Source organism: Artemia franciscana, chromosome 19 (assembly GCF_032884065.1).
Source record: "Artemia franciscana chromosome 19, ASM3288406v1, whole genome shotgun sequence".
NCBI classification, from domain to species: domain Eukaryota; kingdom Metazoa; phylum Arthropoda; class Branchiopoda; order Anostraca; family Artemiidae; genus Artemia; species Artemia franciscana.
In genome coordinates this window covers 30,037,543-30,062,542 of record NC_088881.1, presented here as the reverse complement: position 1 = coordinate 30,062,542, position 25,000 = coordinate 30,037,543, and the positions used below count along the sequence as shown (strand labels likewise).

General features: G+C 34.5%; 1 protein-coding gene across 17 annotated transcripts in view; it reads right to left on the bottom strand.

The window, feature by feature from the left end:
• Nucleotides 1–25,000, bottom strand: part of LOC136039538 (prominin-like protein) — a 150,731-nt gene that overhangs the window by 65,457 nt on the left and 60,274 nt on the right. For all 17 annotated transcript variants that reach the window (XM_065723349.1, XM_065723351.1, XM_065723347.1 and 14 more), the window contains exons 5-6: nt 20,659–20,725; nt 19,588–19,752 (exon numbers count right to left, since the gene is read on the bottom strand). In XM_065723349.1, the coding sequence (XP_065579421.1) occupies nt 19,588–19,752; nt 20,659–20,725 (232 nt within the window). The remainder of the gene's footprint in view (nt 1–19,587; nt 19,753–20,658; nt 20,726–25,000) is intronic.

Here is a 25,000-nt window from a genome sequence, read left to right as displayed (position 1 = left end):
CCAATTTTGTTTCCCCTCTCTCCCTTAATTATTCTTCCAAAGATAGATTTGACGACTTCTGAAGAATTCCAAAATAAAAATTAACCTTTAATCTCATATTTAATGAGGTTATTCAATATTAGAATCTTATTCTTTTCTGATTTTTCGTTCCAAAACATGTCCGGCACACATTTTTTTTTTTACATTTCAAAAGCCGTTTCACAGAGCTAAGTTAAATTAGAACTATTTTTAAAATAGGCAGAACTTTTTTTTTTAATTGCAACACTACCAATATAGCACATATAAATACAGTACATGTTAATATATGCTATGTTAAAATAGCATTTAGTAATATGGTACAGCACATATTAATATAGCCCCTATTAACATAGCACTTATTAAATAAAGCACATATTAATATAGAACATATTAAATGTCGTACATTTTAACGAGGCCCTTATTAATATAGCACATATCAATGCAGCATATATAAATATAGCATATATAGACGTCGCATATATTTATATGTATTTACTTATGTATTCGGCATGTAGCATAAAAGGTAGCGCCAGGTGTTCGATACTTGAAACATTAGGCGATAAATATTTGGTTCGGATATGGGGGAGGATGGGGAGTGCTTAACTTATGAATCGCCCCTTTTTTCTAAAGAGAAATTTGCGTCTGAACAAATTTGAATTCAAACATTAAAATCACATCTTAACCCAGTTTGTGGATATGAGAAGGATGATTGCACTCAATTCTTGGTTTTTGTATGGGAGAAAATTTTTACAGGGTGGTATAAACGGAAGGAATTAGTTGATTTGACATTCAATGATCGAGATGTGATAGGGATTAAAAAGTTATGAAAGTTGATGGATATGGCACATTGGAGCTAAGTTCTATAATTTATTTGTTCAGTTTGCATTAAAGTGCGTATTTTTGTTTTAAAATGTGTGTCATAACACTTAAATGGTTGTGAATTGTTGTGCTAAACATGGTGAATAAAGGCTTTCAGTGTTAATAAATACCATTTCATCGCGTGATTAAATAAAAAACAAGTTTTTTCAACTTAAAACAGGGAGCAACATTAATACTTAAAACAAACAGAAATTATTCCACTACGAGGGGAGATCCCTCCACGTCAATACCTTGTTCTTCATGCTAAAGGTTCTTAGTCCTTAAAAGTTTCTTATTCCTTTTAAACGTTCCTTGTGTTTCACGAGTTGCTCTTAAAGAATTGGGACAAAAATTCAAGCCCCTCCTCAATACCTCGCTCTTTACACTTAAGTTAGCCCTCCTTGATACGGAATAATGTCTGTTCGTTGTAAGTTTTGATTTTGCTCCCTACTTTCAGTTAAAATACTTGTTTTTTTTTCAAATTTAATTTCTGATCTTGTTCAAATAATTCCGAGAAATACACCTCCACCGACCGTGAAAAACTTCCCATCATACAAAATTCTTCTAGGAAAATTTTTCCCGCGTAAAATCCCCTGCTCTAGACATTTCCATCCTTGGTAAAAATTCCTTGTGAAAATTTTTTTCAGGAAACTCCCCCACACCAATGGAGAGTTTCTCCCGCGGAAAACTGCCCCTTGGAGAATTTCTCTGGTGAAAACCACAACCCCGAGAAAAATCTCCAAAAATATTTCAACCTCACAGAGAATTCCCCCCCCCCCAAAAAAAAAGATCCACACGTAAAATTGAGGTGCTAAAAAGACGGTAAGACAAATAAAAAGAATTCCTTATAGTTTAAATTTTCCCTGGAAAATAAATCCCCGGAAACTCCCTTCCCACGTAAAATTTTACCCTTGAAAAATCTACCCTAGAGAAACTCCCCTGAAAAGTTTTTGTATACTTCCCAAAAACAAAAACTATATGTAAACAATGGGCAAATTTCAAAACTTGCAGTCTTTCCCACGGGGGTTGTAGGGGGTCATGTCATCCCCAGAGGCGTAGTAATTGGACTTTTCAACTATGTTGAACCAAAATGACTATCTCAATATTTTGATCGGACAACGCTAGGGAGAAAAGAGTTGTTGAGAGGGAGACTAGTTCCCATCCTATCTTTTTGGTCACTTAAAAAGGGAACTAGAACTTTTAATTTCTCTTGGAATAAGCCATCTCCCAGTCTTCTACGACTATATGTTCAGAAAAATTATCCCTGAAAAAATATATACACAAACAAAATAATAAACACGCATCCGTTACATTCTTCCGATACACTAAATCTTATAGAATGATTTTCTTTAAGATTCCTTGACATTTTGCGGGTATTCACCCCTTGTTCGAAAACCAGGGAAATTTCCTCAGGCTCGTAGCTTCTGAAGGGTAACATTAAACTTAATGAATCGTTATATTTGGAATCAGTATAAAAAATCAGTTCGTTTGATGCATCTACTGTTATCAAAATTTCGTTTTTTTAGAGTTTTTGCTACTATTGGGACGAATCGCTCTTTACTTAAATTTCGTTACCACGAACTGTTTACTTGGTATCTTGATTGGAATAATGAAGGATAGAGAGCATACGACATCTCTGTTCCAAACTGGAATGTTTTGATTTTAGCCTCCCCCGACTGGACTTCTGGGTGTGCCATTCTCCAATATTTAATACACCCAAAGCACAAAAAGACATCCATTGCTAAATCACAATTATTCCTCTGCACAACTAATAAGAACAAATTAACGCCCCAAGTGACATTTCTAGATTTGCGATATATTTCCAGGCTTCCTTTCTTGATTTTTCAACGATTCTATCGCATTTCCCTCGGAGATAAATATTGAGTTGCCAGTGACTTTAATGATTTTCATTAATGGGTATTTATATGCCCAGATGATTTCTAATATAAGAGATTAGACCTTACCAAAAAGAAAAAAGACGCTATGCAGGAAGAAAGGAACAAACAAATGAGCTTTATTGTGACCAGAAGAAAAGATTAATAACCAGACTGCTTCCTCTAAGCCACAAGAGAAAATACAAATTTAGTAGAGGTAAACGTCCACAAGGAAAAAAATGACTAGTGGATGTTAACCAAGTATGGGAATTTTTAAGATTGGAAATTGGTGCTAGTGTCCTAAAGAAAAATCACCAGCGCGAACTAGCAATTGACTCTGTTTGACTGGAGACCGCTCTATTCTTGGCTTTTCAGGTACTTTCAAATGCAGGGAGCAATAAAAAAATAAATAAAAATCTTTCCCAGTAGGCCTACCATCTTAAAAATAATGATCCTGATTAACCTACCAGAATTTTCCCAGGCTATCCGAGGGGTATTTTGTCCATACCAGATTTTGACTTTAAACTAATTCTCGAAAATAAAAATAAAAATGGCTGTTAATTATGACTTACAGAGAAATTTCAGCTTTAATCTTATGGCACTGAACATGAACTTTTGACTTGGTTCTAATGTGCCATATACATCAACTTCCATAACTTCTCGATCCCCATTAAATCTCGATTATTGAATGTCAAATCAACCCATTCCTTCCTTATAGACCACCCCGTAAAAATTGTCTCCCCCTATAAAAACCCAAGAATTGAATGCAATCATCCTTCTCATATCCATAAATTGGGTTAATATGTTATTTTAATGTTTGAATTCAAATTTGTTCAGACGCAAATTTCTCTTTAGAAAAAAGGGGCCGCTCATAAGTTAAGCACTCCCCATCTTTCCCCATTTCCGAACCAAATATTTATCGCCTAATGTTTCAAGTACCGAACACGTGGCGCTACCTTTTATGCTACATGCCAAATACATAAATAAATACATATAAATAGATATATGCTATATTAACATGCCATGTCAATATATACTATATTTATAATGCCGCATTGATATGTGCTATTTTAATAAGGGCATCGGTAAACTGTATAACATTTAATAGTTTCTATATTAATATGTGCTTTATTAATAAGTGCGATGTAAATATGCATTATATTAATATGTGCTGTACCATATTACTAAATGCTATATTAACATAGCATATGTTAACATGTACTATATTTATATATGCTACATTTGTACTGCTGCAATTTTATAAAAAAAAAAGTTTTGCCTATTTTTAAACATGGTTTTAATTAAACTTAGCTCTGTGAAACGGCTTTTGAAATGTTTTACTTAATTTTTTTTTATAATGCACATGTTAGGAAATGAAAAATAGTTCTATTTGAAATTTTCTACTTTTTGAATTAGGCCGTGTCTTCGCTGTGACTTTTCAGGCAAAGTTTTGACTTTAAATAATTCTCGAAAAAAAAAAACATCTACCGATTAATTATCCCTTGTAGAGAAATTTCAGCTTTAATCTTATGACATCGAAGATAAACTTTATAAAATATTCAGTTCTCTTTAAAATTTTCTACTTTTATGATCAGGCCGTGTCTTCGCTGTGGCTTTTTCAGGCAAAGTTTTGACTTAAAAATTTTGACTTTAAGTAATTGTCGAAAAAAAAACAAACTATCGATTAATTATCACTTGTAGAGAAATTGCAGCTTTAATCTTATGGCATCGAAGATAAACTTTATAAAATGTACAGTCCTCTTTGAAATTTTCTACTTTTTTTTCATCAGGCCATCTTCGCTTTGGCTTTTTCAGGCAAAGTTTTGACTGAAAAATTTTGACTTTAAATAATTCTCGAAAAAAAAACAACTACCGATTAATTATCACTTGTAGAGAAATTTCAGCTTTAATCTTATGGCATCGAAGATAAACTTTATAAAATATTTAGTCCTCTTTAAAATTTTCTACTTGTTTGATCAGGCCGTGTCTTCGCTGTGGCTTTTTGAGGCAAAGTTTTGACTTTAAAAAATTTTGATTTTAAATAATAGTCGAAAAAAAAACTACCGTTTAATTATCACTTGTAGAGTAATCTCAGCTTTAATATTATGGCATAGAAGATAAACTTTATAAAATAGTCAGCTCTCTTTGAAATTTTCTAATTTTTTAGTTAGGCCGTGTCTTCATTATGGCTTTTTAAGGCAAAGTCGCCAGTGCTTTTTTTACTTTTTCAGGCAGCTCCAGTCTCCATAGGTACTTTCAAGGCACAAGAAGGCAAAACAGGCGCATTTGCAACGACTTTTTTTTATCACAAAAGTATGTTTTTTTTTAAGAACAGAAACTGTTTTTACACGGTGAAAACAGGGCTTTAAGCCACTAGACTCAAGGAGAACTTTGAACTATACTATATTTTGGCAAAAGTAGTGTTTAATCCCTATCCTCCATTGTTAGACCACAAAAGAACCAATCTTTATAAGCTTTCTATTCTCTTTGATGTAAACGTCAGCTCTTCACTTGGGCTAATTTGGTCAAAACTGATGTTTTTGATATTGCTCCTCCCAAAATTTTATTCCGATGATGAGATTGTGGAAACTGTCTCAATAATAATTCGAACAAGAACAGGACGAAGGAATTATCCCCCCCCCCATGGCAAACTCCAGATTCACACGGAAAAGAAAGCAGAGTAACAGACAACATTAGTATTGTATCAATGATCATCCTTGTAAATTTAACCATCGATTTCTATTGATGTTAATGTTGAGTATAAGCGATTGTCAGAAAAATTGACTAGTTGCCCAATATAAGTTGAATCCTTCAACTCAACAAATCATAGGTAGTCCAATGTCTAAATAAAGAGCCATGTTGGGACAATGTATTTTTAATTTTGACCAGGGCACTTCGTATAGAAGGAATTGTAGAAACTTCGAAAGGGATCATCCGATTGGAAATTGAAAATTCTAATGCCCTTTTCGAGAGTCGAAAGTGATTGGAGGACAATCACCCCATCCCCGGCAATTATTTAGCCAAACACATTAAAATCAAAATTTCAAGATAGTAATTTTCTTCAGCGTAGTTGAAGGGTCCAGTAATCATCTCTTTGAGGATGACACCCTCATAGCCCTTAGGGCAATGGCCATAAGTTATACTAGTTGTAAATTATAAACATATAAGATTTTTATGGAAGGGGTGGTCGTAAAAACTTAAGAGGGGGCTCATTCAACTGAAAATCCCAAGTTATGGTGTCTTTTCAGAGTCAAAAGTGATCAAAGGGCAATTAGCCTCCCTCACCCACGTCCTCTTTCCCCAAAAGCATCTGATTGAAAATGTGAGTGAGCCATTTATTTAAAAATGGTCTAAAAAATACAACAATGCCTCCAAGGTTGACACACACCTCCCAGAGTCCTGGAACAAGGGTTGTAAGTTAGACCCTGGGGGCATATAAGGATTTCTGGAATGGTGGTCATTAAAACTTCGGACGGGATTCATCGATTGGATGGTGGCCAGCCCCCCCCCCCCACACACACCCATCATTTATCAAACTTTAACTTGACCTAATAAAGGTCATCTTAAATAACTTTTTTCCTTGATTTTGTAACCTAAATAATATAAATAGAAACCAAATTCCATTTGCAATGGAGAATTTTTCCTGCTTTTCAAATTACCCTTTCAATTATATTTGCCGAGTAAATATGTTCTTTCTTTCCAAATAAACCATCATGTCCTATCTACCTTAGGCATTGTAATTTTCCTCCTAACCCAAAATTCCTATAATCTTAGCTGTAAATTTAACGAGCTTAGACCGTGAAACGAATAAACGTTAAATGGAGCGAAAGAAATTGGGGCAGAACTAAGCCAAATCGAGGAAACGTCTTCTCTTTTTCAATGTTATCGGGAGAAAAAAAAAATTTGTAACGCATAAAAGAAACAAGCTAGACCGAGTAAGATAAAGCCCTTAATAATGTCAGTGATCACGCGCCACCAGCATAAACGGAGGATGGGGTAATCCATTCCGAGACTGGATGCCCCCCCCCCCCAAACAAAAAAAGGAACTCAATCCGTGATTCTCTTCATAAGATTTTTACCTCTCTTTAGTTCATCCCACTTGAAGTTTTAACCAATCAGGTTTAAAACATCAGGCGTCATCCTTCTCTCCGTAAATAAGAAGTAATGTAATAGGTTTACAAAAATGCGTCACAGGTGAAAGCCAATTAAATTAAAGCATACTTTTTACTACGCATTTTTATGAAAGTAATCGTTCTTTTTTCTTTTTGAACACGTTATGTTTGGTTGGACTTCAGAAGGATCTTCGTCAATAAACCATAATCAAGCAAATAGAAAACACTCAAAAACTAAAAAGCACATATTGGAGAACATACAAGCAACACTCAAGAAAATGCAAAAAAAAAATGTTGAACTATACGAAAAACATCGTATCTTCAACGGATATTAGTAAAAATCTTGAAATGTCCACGCCAAAGCCATTCAATAGTTACGTCTGTCACTAAAAACAAGCCCAGATTAACGAATTGCGTTTATTTCTCCATGATTTTAAGGTCATTCTATAAAAACAGAAAATCGAAAAAAAAACAAGAAATGGGTTAAAAAGCTTATGTCAACACTAAATTCTTCCTTGATATTGTCTACAATTCGGCATACACAAAAACGAACTGCTACTGCTAGTTTCCATCTTTTCTAATTTCAAAAAATTATGCCTTAAAATCTTTAATCTGATTAGTCAGTCATAAATTTTATCCTTGAAAGTTTGAAAATGTTCAACTCGTATAACTGCGAAAGGGATGCATGATTGGCGCTGTAGTCGTGCGTAATTTTGAGTTTGTCCAGAAGAGTGACTTTAATTTGGCCGAGGCTTTAGCTTGAAATCAACACTTTATTGACGACACATAATGACCTAACGATAACTCAATGACGTAACTCAACGACATAACGATTTTTATCAAAATTCCCCCCCTTCATTTCGATGTTAAGCCTTTAACATCAAAAACTTTACTAGACAATAAAAACGTTAGTTTGTAACGTACGCTTGTAAGCGTTATTCTGTCAATAGTATTATGTCTGTTAAGTATATTCACAAATGTCTGTAGCACTTTTCAGGGGGCGTGAATTGAGGATAAGAACAGGAAGCAATAACCTAGTAGATTTTTTGCACACCCCCAGATTTTCCAAACAAATAAACGTTCATATGGGCATAAGTCCATTTATTACAGTGAAAACAGATACAGAAGTCTGGATATTTCGATCACATATAGCCTACAGCGCTTGTCATCAGCACATATATCAAAGCAATAAGATTAAAAATAACATTTATACAGAACAAAATAATCACTTCAGGTTCATTTACTAAATTTGTCTGAGAGAGTTCAACCAAAATCTTGAGTTTTCAATTTTCTTCTTTAATATTGCCTAAATGTAAGTTGAATTGTAAGTTGCAAAATATGTAATTTAAGATTTTACTTCAAAAATTTTGCAAAAAAAAAATATTTTGCTACCCTCCTTCTACATTTTTGTGAATTTGGCGTATCTGTGACAATTTATGTTAGCTTTCTATTGATTATCTTTAATCTCAGCTGAAATAATTAATTATCTGTGGCAGGTGTATCGAAAGAATAACATTCAAAATTAAAACGGAACCGTTACGGTATGTTCCTAACGGTGTAAGCTTCTTTTTTCCTTTTTTTTGTATTAATCTCAAATAGCCGACATAATTAAGAAATTAGAAGAATGGTGATGCAATAAACGAGCCATATAATAAATAAAATGCATCATATTAGGCATTTCTGTAGTATTCTGAAAAATTAACTGTTAACACTGGAAAAAGTATGTTTTGCTTATAGCAATTACGGAATCCTCTGTAGATCTGTCTGAGGATCTCCCGATTAATTTTGAGACAAAGACGAAAATTTCATTTTTCAACTTCACAACTTCACAGCTCTATATACCCAAGACTGGGATGCCCCTTCTGTCGACAATAAAAGGTCCTCACCTCCAATGACTTTCTTTTACTTGTCCCACTAAAAAAAACAAGAAAAAAAACACCCGTACAAAAAGTCGTCCAAAGGGATTCTTCCCAAGGAGAATTTTCCAGTCGATTAAGAATTCATAGAACTCAAATTGATGGCCAAGGAATCTTAATGCAATTAAAAGACTGAACAAACAAGCATTAGGCGAAGTCAAAAAATTGCTAACAGGAGGACGGGAAAAACTATATTTGGCCCGCTAAAGTCGAGCTTAAGTATATCAGCTGTGTTTGTGTAGTGTTTACAAGGAAAGCCGGAAAGTAGTAGAGCTTGTGGAAACCAAAGAAAGTCAGAAAGTTGATAAATCTGTTTCCAATTGATAAGCTACATTGAAATCATAGCTCGATTAGTTTTTGAAACAGACTTCATTTCCAGAACAAACATAGAACTTGTCATTTTTTTCGTTTCACAACTTCACAACTCTATATAGGCTATCCAAGATTGGGAAATTCTATCTCCTCCTAATACCCATACAATAGAATCAGTTATCTTTTGCTTCTTTAAACTTACCTCACCATTTAAAAAAATAACTGCCCGACAACTGCAACCACACATCAAAAAAGTTTTAAGCAGGAATTCTTCCCAAGAGAAATTTTCTGATCTCTAAACAGGTTTAAGGGAACTCAATTTATTTAATATATCTATTATCTACTGGCAAAATACATTCGGACCATAACTCAATTAATTTTCGTAGCTTAGATACTACTTTCCATTTCTCATGTCACAACTCCAAAACTATATACTTAAGACTGGCAGAGCTTATTGATACGCATTTGCTTTAAAGGGTGCTAGATTTATCCCCCCCCCCGTGGAAATTTGCCCACACATAAAATTGAGCAGCCAAAGAGAAAGTATGACAAATAAAAATAATGAAAAAATAGGAAATATTTGAATATTCTATCAATATTCCAAATTATAGGCTGAAGAAATGGTGTAGACCAGGGGTCAGCATACTATGACTCGCAGTGGTGACCTCCGGAATTTATTTTTATGTTCATAATAATAATTAAACTTTAAAACTGCATTGTAATTATTTTTACGCAATTTTTCTTATTATCGACTAAAAGACTATTTTCAAACGAAAATATCACAGACGTTCCTAATTATTATCGACTAAAAGACTATTTTCAAACGAAAATATCACAGACGTTCCAAATGTTCCTTTTAATATTCAAATTGCTGTTAATGTGTATCCAGACCAAAATAATGTCCAATAGCATTTATTTTAACATTCTTACTTTATTTTCATCCTTTTTTTTCGTGTTTCTAGGGGTTGACTTATAATAGTAGGAATTTTCCTCGAGGAAAATAAGCCAGAACCCGCATTAAAGAATAATACTTTCCGTTCAATGTTTGAAAAACAATCGCTAAAAATAAATCTTGCAATTACCCACTAACTGTGTTCGTTGCACTCAAAACCACTTTCAGTAAAGAACTAGTAAAACTTTAGCGTATAGGGGGGGGGGGAAGAGGGGAAAGCCTCCGTCATCTATTTTATAATTTCTGCTCACTTAAAATTTTAATGTTGCTGTCCGAAATCTGGTAATATCGACATTCACCGGTGAATGTTTGGAAATGCTTTTTCTCTGTTTCGATTCAATTAGCTTTGCGAGTCAACTTTTCAGTCTTATGTAAGCCATGATGGTAAAAGTTAAAGTTAGGTTAGGGTAGATTATATTAGTTTCGGGTCGGTTAGTAAAATTTTAGCGTATAGGGGGGGGGGAAGAGGGGAAAGCCTCCGTCATCTATTTTATAATTTCTGCTCACTTAAAATTTTAATGTTGCTGTCCGAAATCTGGTAATATCGACATTCACCGGTGAATGTTTGGAAATGCTTTTTCTCTGTTTCGATTCAATTAGCTTTGCGAGTCAACTTTTCAGTCTTATGTAAGCCATGATGGTAAAAGTTAAAGTTAGGTTAGGGTAGATTATATTAGTTTCGGGTCGGTTAGTAAAATTTTAGCGTATAGGGGGGGGGGGGAAGAGGGGAAAGCCTCCGTCATCTATTTTATAATTTCTGCTCACTTAAAATTTTAATGTTGCTGTCCGAAATCTGGTAATGTCGACATTCACCGGTGAATGTTTGGAAATGCTTTTTCTCTGCTTCGATTCAATTAGCTTTGCGAGTCAACTTTTCAGTCTTATGTAAGCCATGATGGTAAAAGTTAAAGTAAGGTTAGGGTAGATTATATTAGTTTCGGGTAGGTTAAGTTACGTTAAATTTGGTTCTAAATATCAGAAATGGGTTAATAACTTATATATATATATTTATATATATATATATATACATATATATATATATATATATATATATATATATATATATATATATATATATATATATATATATATATATATATATATATATACTAGCTGTTGGGGTCACGCCACCCCAACACCTAGTTGGTGGGGGTGCTTCGCGCCCCCCCCCCCCAAGCCCCCCCGCGCGCGTAAGTCGTTACGCGCCATATTAGTTACGCGCCATTGTAGTTGTGTCCCTATGTCCCGGTCGTCATTTGTGTCCCGGTGTCCCAGTCTGTGATTTCTCTTTGAGTGTCCCGGTCGTCATTTTTTCTTTTTTTCTTCTATTTTTCAGTTTTTTCCTTTCTTTTAGTTTTTTTTTAATTTTTTTTTAGTTTTTAGTTTTTTTAGTTTTTTTAGTTTTTTAGCTTTTTTTTTTTTCATTAGTTTTTAGTTTTTTTTTGTAGTTTTTGCCTTTTTTTCAGTTTTTTTTTTTTAGTTTTTAGTTTTTTTACCTTTTTTAGCCTAACCAGGATTTGAACCTGGGACCTTCATTCTCCGTTCTGACACCCTCTCTCACCGAGTGACTACTCCAGCATGTTCATTTTGGTGTTTTAAATGGTATATTATTAACCAAATTAATGCGTTTTACAATATACTAAGCATCGTCATAACAAAAATGACGGCAACTAATTTCATAACGTCAGCCGATACAACATTCTTTGCTGTCCCATTGTCTGTGCATATAAATAGATTGTCAGGTTTACCGACTCTTGAACATGCAACATATAATGGTCCATGAGAAAACAATCCGTATTCAGATCTAAACCTCATGATTCTAATGATTGCCCTTGAGCTTTGTTGATGGTGATTGCTAATCGACCATTCCCTGAGTCACCATCGTCATTTATATATCCCCCTGTGCACCCCGGCGTCCCCTTTGTAGTTATATCCCTGTGTCCCGGTCGTCGTCATTTATACTCCCTGTGTCCCGGTGCTTTGTTGATTGCTAATCGAACATTCCTTTTGTCCCGGTCGCTTTCTCTTTGAGTGTCGTCATTTATTTAGATTGTCAGGTTTACCGACTCTTGAACATGCAACATATAATTGTCCATGGGAAAAACAATCCATATTCAGATCTATACCTCATGATTCTAATGATTGCCCTTGAGATTTGTTGATGGTGATTGCTAATTGAACATTCCCTGTGTCCCGGTCGTCATTTATATTCCCAGTATTCCGGTCGTCATTTGTGTCCCAGTGTTCCCCTTTTAGTTTCTTTTATTGGTTTTGACCTTTTTTTTAGGTTTTTTAGTTTTTTTCTTTTTTCTTTTTAGTTTTTTTTGAAGTTTTTATATTTTAGTTTTTTTAATTTTATTTATATTTTTTTAGTTTTCTTTTTCTCCTTTATTTTTCAGTTTTTTTCCTTTTTTAGTTCTTTTAGTTTTTACCTTTTTTAGTTTTTTTTAGTTTTTTAGATGAAAATTTTTTTTAGTTTTTTTCCTTTTTTTCTTTTTAGTTTTTTATTGGTTTTTGCCTTTTTTTAGCTTTTTAAGTTTTTTTCGTTTTTTCTTTTTACTTTTTTTTTAGTTTTTATCTTTTTTATTTTTTTTATTTTTATTCTTAATTTTATTAGGTTTCTTTTTCTCTTCTATTTTTCAGTTTTTTCCTTTTTTTTAAGTTTTTTTTTTAGTTTTTAGTTTTTTTAGTTTTTTTTTCCTTTTTTTCTTTTTAGTTTTTTATTGGTTTTTACCTTTTTTTTAGCTTTTTTAGTTTTTTTCGTTTTTTCTTTTTACTTTTTTTTTAGTTTTTATCTTTTTTATTTTTTTTTATTTTATTCTTAATTTTATTAGTTTTCTTTTTCTCTTCTATTTTTCAGTTTTTTCCTTTTTTAAGTTTTTTTTAAGTTTTTAGTTTTTTTAGTTTTTTAGTTTTTTTAGTTTTTTTAGTTTTTTTAGTTTTTTTTAGTTTTTAGTTTTTTTAGTTTTTTTTCCTTTTTTTCTTTTTAGTTTTTTATTGGTTTTTACCCTTTTTTTTTTAGCTTTTTTAGTTTTTTTCGTTTTTTCTTTTTACTTTTTTTTTAGTTTTTATCTTTTTTATTTTTTTTTATTTTATTCTTAATTTTATTAGTTTTCTTTTTCTCTTCTATTTTTCAGTTTTTTCCTTTTTTTAAGTTTTTTTTAAGTTTTTTTTTTTAGTTTTTAGTTTTTTTAGTTTTTTAGTTTTTTTAGTTTTTTAGCTTTTTTTATTTTTTTTATTAGTTTTTTTTGTAGTTTTTGCCTTTTTTTAGTTTTTTCAGTTTTTTTTTTTAGTTTTTAGTTTTTTACCTTTTTTGTGGATCGTCACCTGATCCACAGATCCACACACAGACAACTTATTTTTATATATATAGATATATATATTTAATATATATATATATATATATATATATATATATATATATATATTTAATATATATATATATATATATATATATATATATATATATATATATATATATATATATATATATATATATATATATATATTTAATATATATATATATATATTTAATATATATATATATATATATATATATATATATATTTAAAAAATATATATATATATATATATATATATATATATATATATATATATATATATATATATATATATATATATATATATATATATATATATATATATATATATTACATTACGTTAGGCCGATGAGAGATGGCAAAAATGATTCAAGTGTCAGAAGTTTTATTTTTCAATTTTTTTTTCCAAGTCAGAAAAGAATAAGGATAGAACTATAGGGAGCAGATATGGACGGTCCCCCTGGAAAAATTCTCTAAAGTATAAATTGTGGTAAAAGACAGCAAATTTACCAGGCAACTTTTTTTTAATGAAATGAAAAAAAAAAAAAATTCAGTGTGCACACGGTTGTTAGTGTTTTCAAAATAGTCCTGGGGAGTCTTCCAAATTCTTCCCTTTCTGATGGCAAGGTATTACAACCTGAAACTATGGCCAAACTTGAATAATAAGTTTCTCTGGCAGAAAAATCTTGCGGTAACTTGTTGCAAAACTGTCCTACTTTTTAAGTACATTTGAAACTTTTCCAATTGTCTGGTAAATTTATCTTGGGAAATTAGTCGAAACGGAAGACGTGCATTGATTCAAACATTGAAAGAAACAGGTTTAGATCTGAAGTCGTAAAAAAAAATTCATCTTTGGTTTTGCTTTTTTGGCAGCCAAGTGGCATCACATGCAACCATTTCCCTCAAGTAGGTGTAGGAAAAACGCATTGCCGGAAAACCAAGACAGACTTACCTGTTACCACAGCTAAGCGGGATAATATAGCTTAGATACCAATACAGTTATGAAAACTCGATTTATTTTTGGCGCCAGAGCGCGGGCTTGGAGGAGGCACCAAAGTTCAGAGCTCTGTACCAAAAGCTTCTCATGGGCAAGATAGAAGTTTTCATAACTGTATTGATATCTACATTTGCGCCATTTGGGTACTTTTGTAGGTGGTTACGAAACGGAAGACGTGCATTGATTCAAACATTGAAAGAAACAGGTTTAGATCCGAAGTCGTAAAAAAATTCATCTTTGGTTTTGCTTTTTTGGCAGCCAAGTGGCATCACATGCAACCATTTCCCTCAAGTAGGTTCTCCCCGCGCCGGAGCGCGGGCTTGGAGGAGGCACCAAAGTTCAGAGCTCTGTACCAAAAGCTTCTCATGGGCAAGATAGGAGTTTTCATAACTGTATTGATATCTACATTTGCGCCATTTGGGTACTTCTGTAGGTGGTTACGCATTAAAAATTTTAAATTGGCGTATTTTTTTTGGGGGGAGGGGATCGTTCGTTCAGCACATTTCCACTAGAAAAATTACATTTTGGGTTCATTTCCCCTTTTATGGCGTGCAATTCTAAACCTGACATCTAACAAGACTGACCTGTTAGTTTAATGTTGGCAATTCGAAATTTCTGACCAACCACTTGCAGAGAATCAGCTCAGTTTTTGGAGATAAAAAAAACATGGAAACCACACAAGAGGCTTGAGGAGATTCACCCTCTCGAAAATCAGTCTGAGAAGTCTACCTCCACCCCTTACCCCCAAAGAAAATATCAGAATCAATTATCAGTAGATTATTTGAAATTTCAGCAGATACCATTTAACTGCCAAAACAACAAAAACTAGTCTTTTATTCCAACTTAATTACTACAAAACTGAGTATTTATATACTTAATCATTTGATTATTTTTAGAATTATTGCGACAGTTATTAATAACCAATTAATAAAGGTAATAAATAGCAACGGAGCCACACAGGGGACTTGGGGAAATTTGCCCACCTAAAAATCCAAAGAAACTCTACCCCCTCCCCACCCGTTAAAACCCAGGACCCATTATTCTTAGAATTTTTACAACAACCCCTTCCTAACCTGTGTTTCATAATTAAGAATGCCTGGTGACATTCAGGTTTTTAAGATCCATTCACAATGAGATTATATACCCAGATTTTACCAGCGCTAGTTCGAGTTAACCAGATTTTGGACAACATTTTTTGATTGGCTGAAATATTCTGCAAGAAATTATGATTGGTTTATTTTAGCACTAGCCAATTCTAGGTACTGGTAAAATCTCACTGTGGAGGGAACATTATACAGTCACCACGATGCTCAAGACCGAGGCATACCCTACACCGACATTCCTTTATAATGCCATGAGAATGTTTTTTCATGTTTTTTGTTCAGCTGCAGCCAACGCCCTATCCAGGGAGGGTTAGAGGTTCCCCCCTCCGAAATATTAGTCCGGCTATTAGTCCGGCAGTTTTTTTTTGGTACTTGTCGGCTACTAGAAACACATTCAAGAATTAAGCTTCGGTTACATCTCAGAAAACCGGTTTCATAGCTACAAAAACAAGTGATAGATGATACAATGCAGGACTTGTAAAATGTGGGCTATATATTTGCTCATTAGGGGTGAGGTGGGGGTTACATTAGGTTACGTTAGGTTACGTTAGGTTGGTTTAGATCAAGTTTCCATAATTACGCTTCAAAGATTGATTTTACAATCACACTTTGTTATTTTGCATTAGGATTAACCTAGTTTCACCTTTTGGGTGTGTTTCCAAAAGCCGACAAGTACCGTTTTTTGTACCCCCTCCCCCTCATGAAAAAAATCCTGGATACAACGCTGGCTGTTATCCCGTTTCTAAGATTTAAAATATTGCAGAGAAGAGGGATCTATTATTATTAACCTGTTTATATAAAAAAAAAATCACTCTTTGACTCTAGGGATTGAAGAGAAAACCTGCTAATTGTTTGAATGGGATTAAACAGTATTAGTTTCTTTATTTTCAATTAGGACAAATTCTTAGAAATTCTTTGGAACCTTGTAAATCACAAGTTAGCAAAGGTACGAGGCAAAACAATTTCCTTGTGCCTCATTTCCGTGGCATTTTGCAAGAAGGGCCTAAATCCACTTTTCTTAATTTTACAGGAGAGTATAATGAAAATAAAAACGCACAATGAAAAAATCTTTCTCACAAATTAGAATTAGAAACTTGAAACTTCAAAGACTCATTCCTAGTTAACTTTTCGATCGGGATTCAATAGAAATGTCCAAATTGCTAGTGTTTGTTACTTAGAAGATAAGACACTTACGCTCTTTCTTACACCCTTTTGGAACAATCTATAACTCTGTCAGGATTAAAACAAAGCCCATTTTAGATAGACCAATCGATATATCTCTTCGAGTTCTTTTAAACCATATGCTTAGCTCATTTTTGGAAAAAAGTGGACTTAGGTCCTTTTTGAAAAATGCCATAGATTTGCGCGATTTATCTATTTCTCAACATTCAGTTTTAAGGAGGCCCTAGATGGGCAATGATTCTGATCAAAAGTTTCCGTCAATCGCTTAACGTGTGCTTTAATCAACCTTCAATCGACCCTTCAATCAACCCTTCAATCTCAATCAAAGCAAATCTAACACACTGCTTTTGGTCAAGATGATTGAGTCATTCAAACTTTTTATCAATCACCGTCAAAGTTTGACTCAAACATCAAACAGGCTCCTAGAAGGTCAATCATTCTTCAGTCAATCGATTGACGGAAGCTTTTGACCAAAATGATTGACCGTCAAGGGCCTCCTTTATAGCAGAAAGTTTGTCAATTTCACTAAAGGTCAGTATTTGGAGGGAAAGGATAGAGTTAGATATTTCATAAAACCTTCACAAGACATAATTTAGGCTCTGGGCCTGATGGAAGAACTATTATCCCTTGCAGTAAAAAAGGGACCTGCTTTTAGGTAACAAAAGAAATAAAGCCACAGGAAAGTGCAACATTCTAGAATTTAGACCTAAACATGTTATCAGACAAAAGCTCTGAGAACTACTGAAACGCTGATTTAGAGAGTCTCCTAGTCTCACTGGCTACATCTTGGTGTAGATATTAGGTTTGTATGTGGACAGCCAATATATCACAAATTATTGGACTACAAAGCTTTTGTGCAGATATATTTTGTGCAGATATTTTTGTGTAGATCTTAGGTTTGGAAGTGGACAGCTAATATATCATGGATTATTTGACTACAAAGCCTTTGCGTAGATATTTTTGTGTAAATATTAGGTTTGGAAATGGACAGCGAATATATCACGAATTATTGGACTACAAAGGCTATATTAAGAAAATGCTACACGGCATTGATTATCTTTAACTATGATTTAACATAACACGCACACGAAATCCTCATAAAATTAATAAATGAGTATTATCAAGAAGTTTTACTATGGTTACGGTTAACAAACAAGCGAGGAGATATTCAATGCCAAAAATTATGTTCACAATGTAACACGTGCCACGCGTGGCAGAATTACGATGTGCATGGCTCGATGGTTTAACTGTGCTATCCGTGACATTAGGTATGCCGCGCATAGCGTAGCATGCAGCTCTAAGGTGTACAACCGGTAGCAAAGAATGAGTAGCTCCTTGCAAGCCAGCTTAAAAGTCACGCTCCAGATTTAGTCTAATAGAATTCTCCCATGAATCGTATAGTAAAGGTGATACGAATTGTGTCGAGAAGCTTATTTACCTGAATCCATGTCTTGCCTATAAGCTATATTCCAGATAATCAATCAGGCTAAAAAGGTTAAATATGACCATTAACCAGGGTTGCCAACTGCATGATTTAAACTCGGTTGTCAACTAATCAACCTCGTTTTCAACTACACTGATACAACAATATGCGTTTCCTGTGGTCATAACGGAAAGGAACGGAAAGCCAGAGCCGGCACTAGAAAAAGCCGGGTTCATAGATTCAGTTACACTCGAAAATTATTTTGTACAAAGTTTGAAAATTAGGATTTCAAAAATTGTGTCAGAATGGTACGAAATCACAAACTTTAGATATCTTCATTATCCTGAGTTGCCAAATGTACACTTTCAGTGTTCTCTTTCCATCTTTGGAAGCAAAGGAGTCTAAAGAACAAAAACACCCCTCCCCCCATTAAAAAAAATCTGAGGAGTAATTCTTTGGATTTCTGGTGATTATTAAGGCACGAGCGTCAATCAACATTAATGATTTTTTGTTTGTTTTTAACTGGTTTGGATATAATTCCAATTAGTTTATTTGATTGAGATTGCAATTATTTGGGAATGAACCTTTAATTTAATCTGAAAACTACAAGTCGTATCAGAAGTGGTTCTGGCATTTCTTGCGCCCGGGCAAAATCTTGATTAGCCCCCCCCCCGGTCTCCCACAAAACCTTCAGGCCAAATTTTAACAAAATTATCATTTATTAACAAACTTGTTTTTTATTTATAATTTAAATTATTTAATTATCGTTATTACTCATTTTAGCTTTTTTAATTATTAGTTAATAATTTTGTTTTTAAATTTATTTTTATTAATTTATAATTTTCATTTATTAACTGTGCCCTGTACTTTATTTCAATATAAGAATTATATTATAAAATGAATCTAGCCGCTAGGTTGTTTAATTGAAATTTTACCCTAAAATTGCTGCACTCGAGGCAAGTACCCCCTCTGTCCCTCCCATATGCTGTGGCTTCCAATGAGGGGTCGAAAGTTCTAAAACGTAGAAGTCGGGCTATTAATTTTCTTGAAACATTAAAAAAACAATGTATCCTAAGATAACAGTTAAAGTCGGTAGAAAGGGGTTGTTCTTAACGTTGCAATTCAGCATGACAACCTTTGAAGTCTTACGAGTCGAAAGACCAATAGTGCCCCCCCCCCAAAAAAAAAAAAATCGGAGAGTGAACCTCTAGATTTCAAGCAATTTTTAATGACATGGACATTATAACGTCCAATAACGTCTGTTGGACACTGTGACCTAACCTGATAACTGGTGTTTTTAAACACCATAACTGGTGTTTAAACACCATAACTGGTTTTTAAACACCATAACTGGTGTTTTTAAACACCAGGCTACTATAAAACCTTACTTTACTACTTTAAAACTATGAAAATGCAGGTTTTAAGCTTTACAAAAAAGGCAGACAAAGATTCTGCATTCTAATAAAAATTACTGGAACTGTATATAAAAAAAAGATCACCTTCTTTCAAAACTTCCGCATTTTTACTTAGTTCTTGAGTTTCTTTCGAAATTCCAACGAGGTCCACTGTAATGCCATTGACGGTGTCTACGATTCCGTTGAGTTGATCCACGGCAACAGCCTTGGAAATCCTTGCGAGTTCATTACGAACCAAATTGCCGCAATCTACAAATAAAATAATTCTTAGACCATTCTCTCTCAAAATAATCCAAAGACAACATACGATATACGTAAACACAAACATACGTCCAAACGTAAAAAGAAAACATGCGTCCAAACGTTTACGCACAATACCTCATCCAAAAGCGTAGAGAAGGGGCGGACCTAGGCGTTTCAAACTTCCATTTTTTATAGTTTCGGTCATTACTGACATAGATCGAGATTCGCAAGAATAAAAATTTGACTAATTCTCAAAGCTTTGTTCTATTAGAAAAAATGGTGTTTAACCCTCTGAGCAAGGGCCAAAGTTTATACCAGTTCACAGCTAGACAAACATATATAATACAAATTTTGAGCCAGCCTTCACCGGAAACGACCTCACTTCACAGCTAATTACCTTCACTGTCCATTGAATAAACATTCTTTAGTCTATATATCTACCATACGAAGACGGGGTCGTCTTAAGAACACCTTCCGGTACTCTTTTGACCGAGATCCGAGGACAACTGAGACCCGTGGTTGTCAACCACTGACGTCCTAAAAGAGTCCAAATCCAAAGGTCCTTTTTATCCAAAGATAAAAAGAGTTATTTTGGCTCAAAAAGACTACAAGTCAAAAATTTGCACGGCACGGCAGGGCAGGGCTGCCAAAGCTTGCACACCACCTCTGGGGTAGAAAAGAGTGCATTTCAAATGAAAATTGTGCAAGTTGGTTACCCTGTTCCTTGGGTTAATTACACTTCTGACGAAGTTGCCAACCATTGATGTTCAATGTAGATGAAAATTTAGGAGTTCATAAGGAGAAATGTTCAAAAAGATGTTCAAAAGGAGAATTTAATAGCCCAGAAGTACAACAAACTATATAATTATAAAAGAAAAGCAACAATTATTAATAAATAGAAAGTTTACGAACCATCAAGAGATTCTTCCAAAGCTTGCTCCAATTCGTTGTAGTTTTGTACCATAAGAGTGTTGACCTCCTAAAAGAGAATAAGACATAGATCTTTCAGCGTTACTGAATATTTTCTTTATACAAAATCGGATCTCAATCAGATCAGTTCAATCGGATCTCATTTTAAACTAAAAACAGTTTTACGCAGTACTTTACGTTTAGCGATTCTTACGTAATAACCCTGTTGCTTTATGGACACCATAGGCAGTATGGTAAATAGCGACGAAGACCATACTGCCTTTCCATCATAATAAAGAACAAGTAGAATGATAAGAAATTTTTTCCGTAAGACAGTGGAATTCCAAACTTAAAATGAATATTTCGACCCTATGTCCAAAGACTGTCCTCAGCATAACACGAATGAAAATATAAAAGAGGAGCCTGCATTAAAATATGACCATTAAAACTTTAAAAAATAAACAAATAAAACAGCCTTAGCGTCCTTACTTCAACGAAATTCAACCCGGACAAAAAGATATTTTACTAGGTAACGTCAGCAAAAATATATTGTGCTTGGTCCAGTGATGTTGGTGATATGATGGGTCCACTTTGGTCCTCCAATCAAGGAAATTGAAAATCCTTGTAAGACATAGGTTCAACCAAGGTGAAACTTCTGTTAAAAAGTCGAAGATAGGAGAGACAAGGGGAAATTGAGGGGCCCCGAGTGTCAGTTAGTACTATCAATTACAAAGCTCAAAATACAAAAACAGACGAGGATATTTTCCATTTTGGGATCTTCCCGCAGAAAAGAAGTGGCAGGAGAGATGAGGGGACGTTGGAGGGGGCTGGGGGGTCACTTCATGTGTTCAATTACATAGATCAAAATTAACAAAATGGACATATATATTCAATTTTGAGAGGATCACGCATTTAGTGCACTGTGCAGTTTACCTTTTAAAACCTATTGTGGTAGGCCTTAATTATCTTAGCGAAGAGAAGAGGTGATATGAAAGGCGATGGCACGTCGGAGGGGCCACGTGGGTCACTTTAGGCCTTCGGTAGCATAAATCGAAAATAATAAAATGGACAAGTGTGTATTCATTATCGAGAGGACTACCTACATGCATGCAAATCACTACACAGTTCACCTTTTAGTAGTCTATTAAAGTAGGCCTAAAATACGTTATCGGAGAAAAGAGGCAGTTGTAATGTATCGTGGCGGATTTCAAAACTGAAAAACAATTCTGCTGGGTAAAGATAGTATTCACAGTGGTTTACGACAATTATTTCTAGATAGTATTCGCTCGTAATTACGACAATTATTTCAACATAACAATGTTTGAATAAGCTACTTCCACAAAAGTATAATCTTTTATAACTTTTCTAGGAACCATAATAGGGTTAATTTGTCTCTAAGCAAAAGGCATAAACAGTAATTACAAGATAATTTATAAAATCCAGATTCTAATTCCGTGAAATTGTTTTGCCTCACAATTTGAAAGTTATTAGAGCTGCTGGGAGGAATTTTCATCCAAAATGAAATAAGATAAGATTTATTCATAATTAATTAATCCTACAATAAATATATTCTTGTAATCCGCCGAAGGCTCCTAAGTCTGCATAAGAGGGGGAATATGTGCGTTTCAATTGAGCACTAAATCAGTAGAAGAGAAGAGTTAAACACATTAAATAAATTAAATATTATTAAATAGATGAAACAGAATCCAATCAATGCTACAAAAAAAGGAGACAAATACGTAGAAAGAAAGCAGAAAAAATCACATGGAGACCAAAAAAAAATTATAGGTCTTTGAAAGAGCCAAAGGATTGACATTCTCGAGCCAAATCGGGAAGGGTAATAAAACGACACGCCAAGAGAGGATTAAGATCAGATCTTACTGCTGGACTATGTGGGATTTGAATGTTCTGATAATTTGACCAATCAGAAGAATCTTTAGAAATTCAAGCACGAAGCGAATAAGATCCATATTCTGTTTGTACAGAAAAATGTGTAAATGCTAAAAATGACATATTCAGTCAACCTAAGATAGCACATATACAGAATGTGTCCGTTAAACCTTGTTTTTAAGAGGTATGCATTCGGTATAGAATAAGAAAGATTTGCACTTTACTTATTTTAAATCTTGCAAATTTTTGCTGCACCTTCCCACTTCATATCGTAATACACGTATTATTGAGAAATGTAGTGCTACCAACTTTATTTAATCGTTTGAGTTGCTTAGATCTAATTTAAGAAGACATGCCTTTCTTTCTCTAGACCCAAACCATAATGTTATTCGTGTGCTTTTGTCTGTGTATTCGATTTTTCGTCCAACCAAATACTCACTCAAGGTTCCTAATTGGTCAGTCATATCGCAGATTTCTATGGAAGATGTTTTTGCCACGGACTCCAACAACAGGCATCATTCTTGAGTCTCAAATAGACTCAAGAATGGGTGCACCAACTATTCACTCCAGGTGCCTGCTTGGTCAGTCTTATCACAGATTTTTATGGACGCCGTTTTTTGCCATGGACTCCTACAAAAGGCATCATTCTTGAGTCTCAAATAGACTCAAGAATAAGCATACCAACTACGCACTCCAGGTGTCTGCTTGGTCAGTCTTATCTCAGATTTTTATGGAAGCCGTTTTTGGCATGGACTCCTATAACAGGCATCATTCTTGAATCTCAAGCTTGAATCTCAAATAGAATCAAGAATGAGCGCATCAACGACCCACTCCAGGTGCCTAATTGGTCAGTCTTATCTCAGATTCTTATGGAAGCCGTTTTTTGCCATGGACTCGTACAACAGGAATCATTCTTGAGTCTGAAGCCTAGATTCTCAAATAGACTCAAGAATGAGCGCACCAACGACCCACTCCAGGTGCCTAATTGGTCAGTCTTATCTCAGATTCTTATGGAAGCCGTTTTTTGCCATGGACTCGTACAACAGGCATCATTCTTGAGTCTCAAGCCATGAGTCTCAAATAAACACAAGAATAAGCGCACCAACTACTCACACCAGGTCCATATTTCACATTATTATGGAAGCCGTTTTTTGCCAAGGACTGCTACAACAGGCATCATTCTTGAGTCTCAAGCATTGAGTCTCAAATAGACTCAAGAATGAACGCACCAACTACTCACACCAGGTGTCAGCTGGGTGAATCATATTTCACATTATTATGGAAGCCGTTTTTTGCCAAGGACTGCTACAACAGGCATCATTCTTGAGTCTCAAGCATTGAGTCTCAAATAGACTCAAGAATGAACGCACCAACTACTCACTCCAGGTGCCTGCTTCGTTAGTCTTATTTCAGATTTTTTATGGAAGCCGTTTTTTGCCATGGACTCCTACAACAGGAATCATTCTTGAGTCTGAAGCCTAGATTCTCAAATAGACTCAAGAATGACCACACCAGCTACTCAAACTAGGTGCCTGCTTGGTCAGTCTTATCTCAGATTTTTATGGAAACAGTTTTTTCCCATGGACTCCAACAACAGGCATCATTCTTGAGTGTCAAGCCTTGAGTCTCAAAAAGACTCAAGAATGAGCGCACCAGCTAATCACTCCTGCAGCCCGCCTAGTCTGTCATATCTCAGATTTTCGTGGAATCCGTTTTTTGCCATGGACTCCAACAGGCATCATTTTTGAGTTTAAAATAGACTCAATAATGAGCGCACTAACTACTCACTCCAGGTGCCTGCTTGGTCAGTCTTATCTCGGATTTTTGTGGAAGCCATTTTTAGCCATGGACTCCTACAACAGGCATCATTCTTGAGTCTCAAACTTTGAGTCTCAAATCGACTCAAGAATGAGCGCACCAACTACTAACTCCAGATACCAGCTTGGTGTGTCTTATCTCAGATTTTTATGAGTCTAAAGTCTTGAGTCTCAAGTCTTGAGCATTCAGTACACTCAAAGATGAGTGCACTAACTGCTCACTCCAGGTGTCAGCTGGGTGAGTAATATTTCACATTTTTATGGAAGCCATTTTTTGCCAAGGACTCCTACAATAGGCATCATTCTTGATTCTCAAGCCGTGAGTCTCAAATAGACTCAAAAATGAGCGCACCAACTACTCACTTCAGGTGCCCACTTGGTCTGTCATATGTCGGATTTTTATGGAATCCGTTTTTTGCCATGGACTCCTACAACAGGCATCATTCTTGAGCCTCAACTCTTGAGTCTTAAGTAGAATCAAAAATAAGCGCACCAACTACTCACTTCAGGTACCTGCTTGGTTAGTCTTACATCAGATTTTTATGGAAGCCGTTTTTAGCCATGAACTCCTACAACAGGCATCATTCTTGAGACTCAAGCTTTGACTCAAGAATGAGCGCACCAAATACTCACTCCAG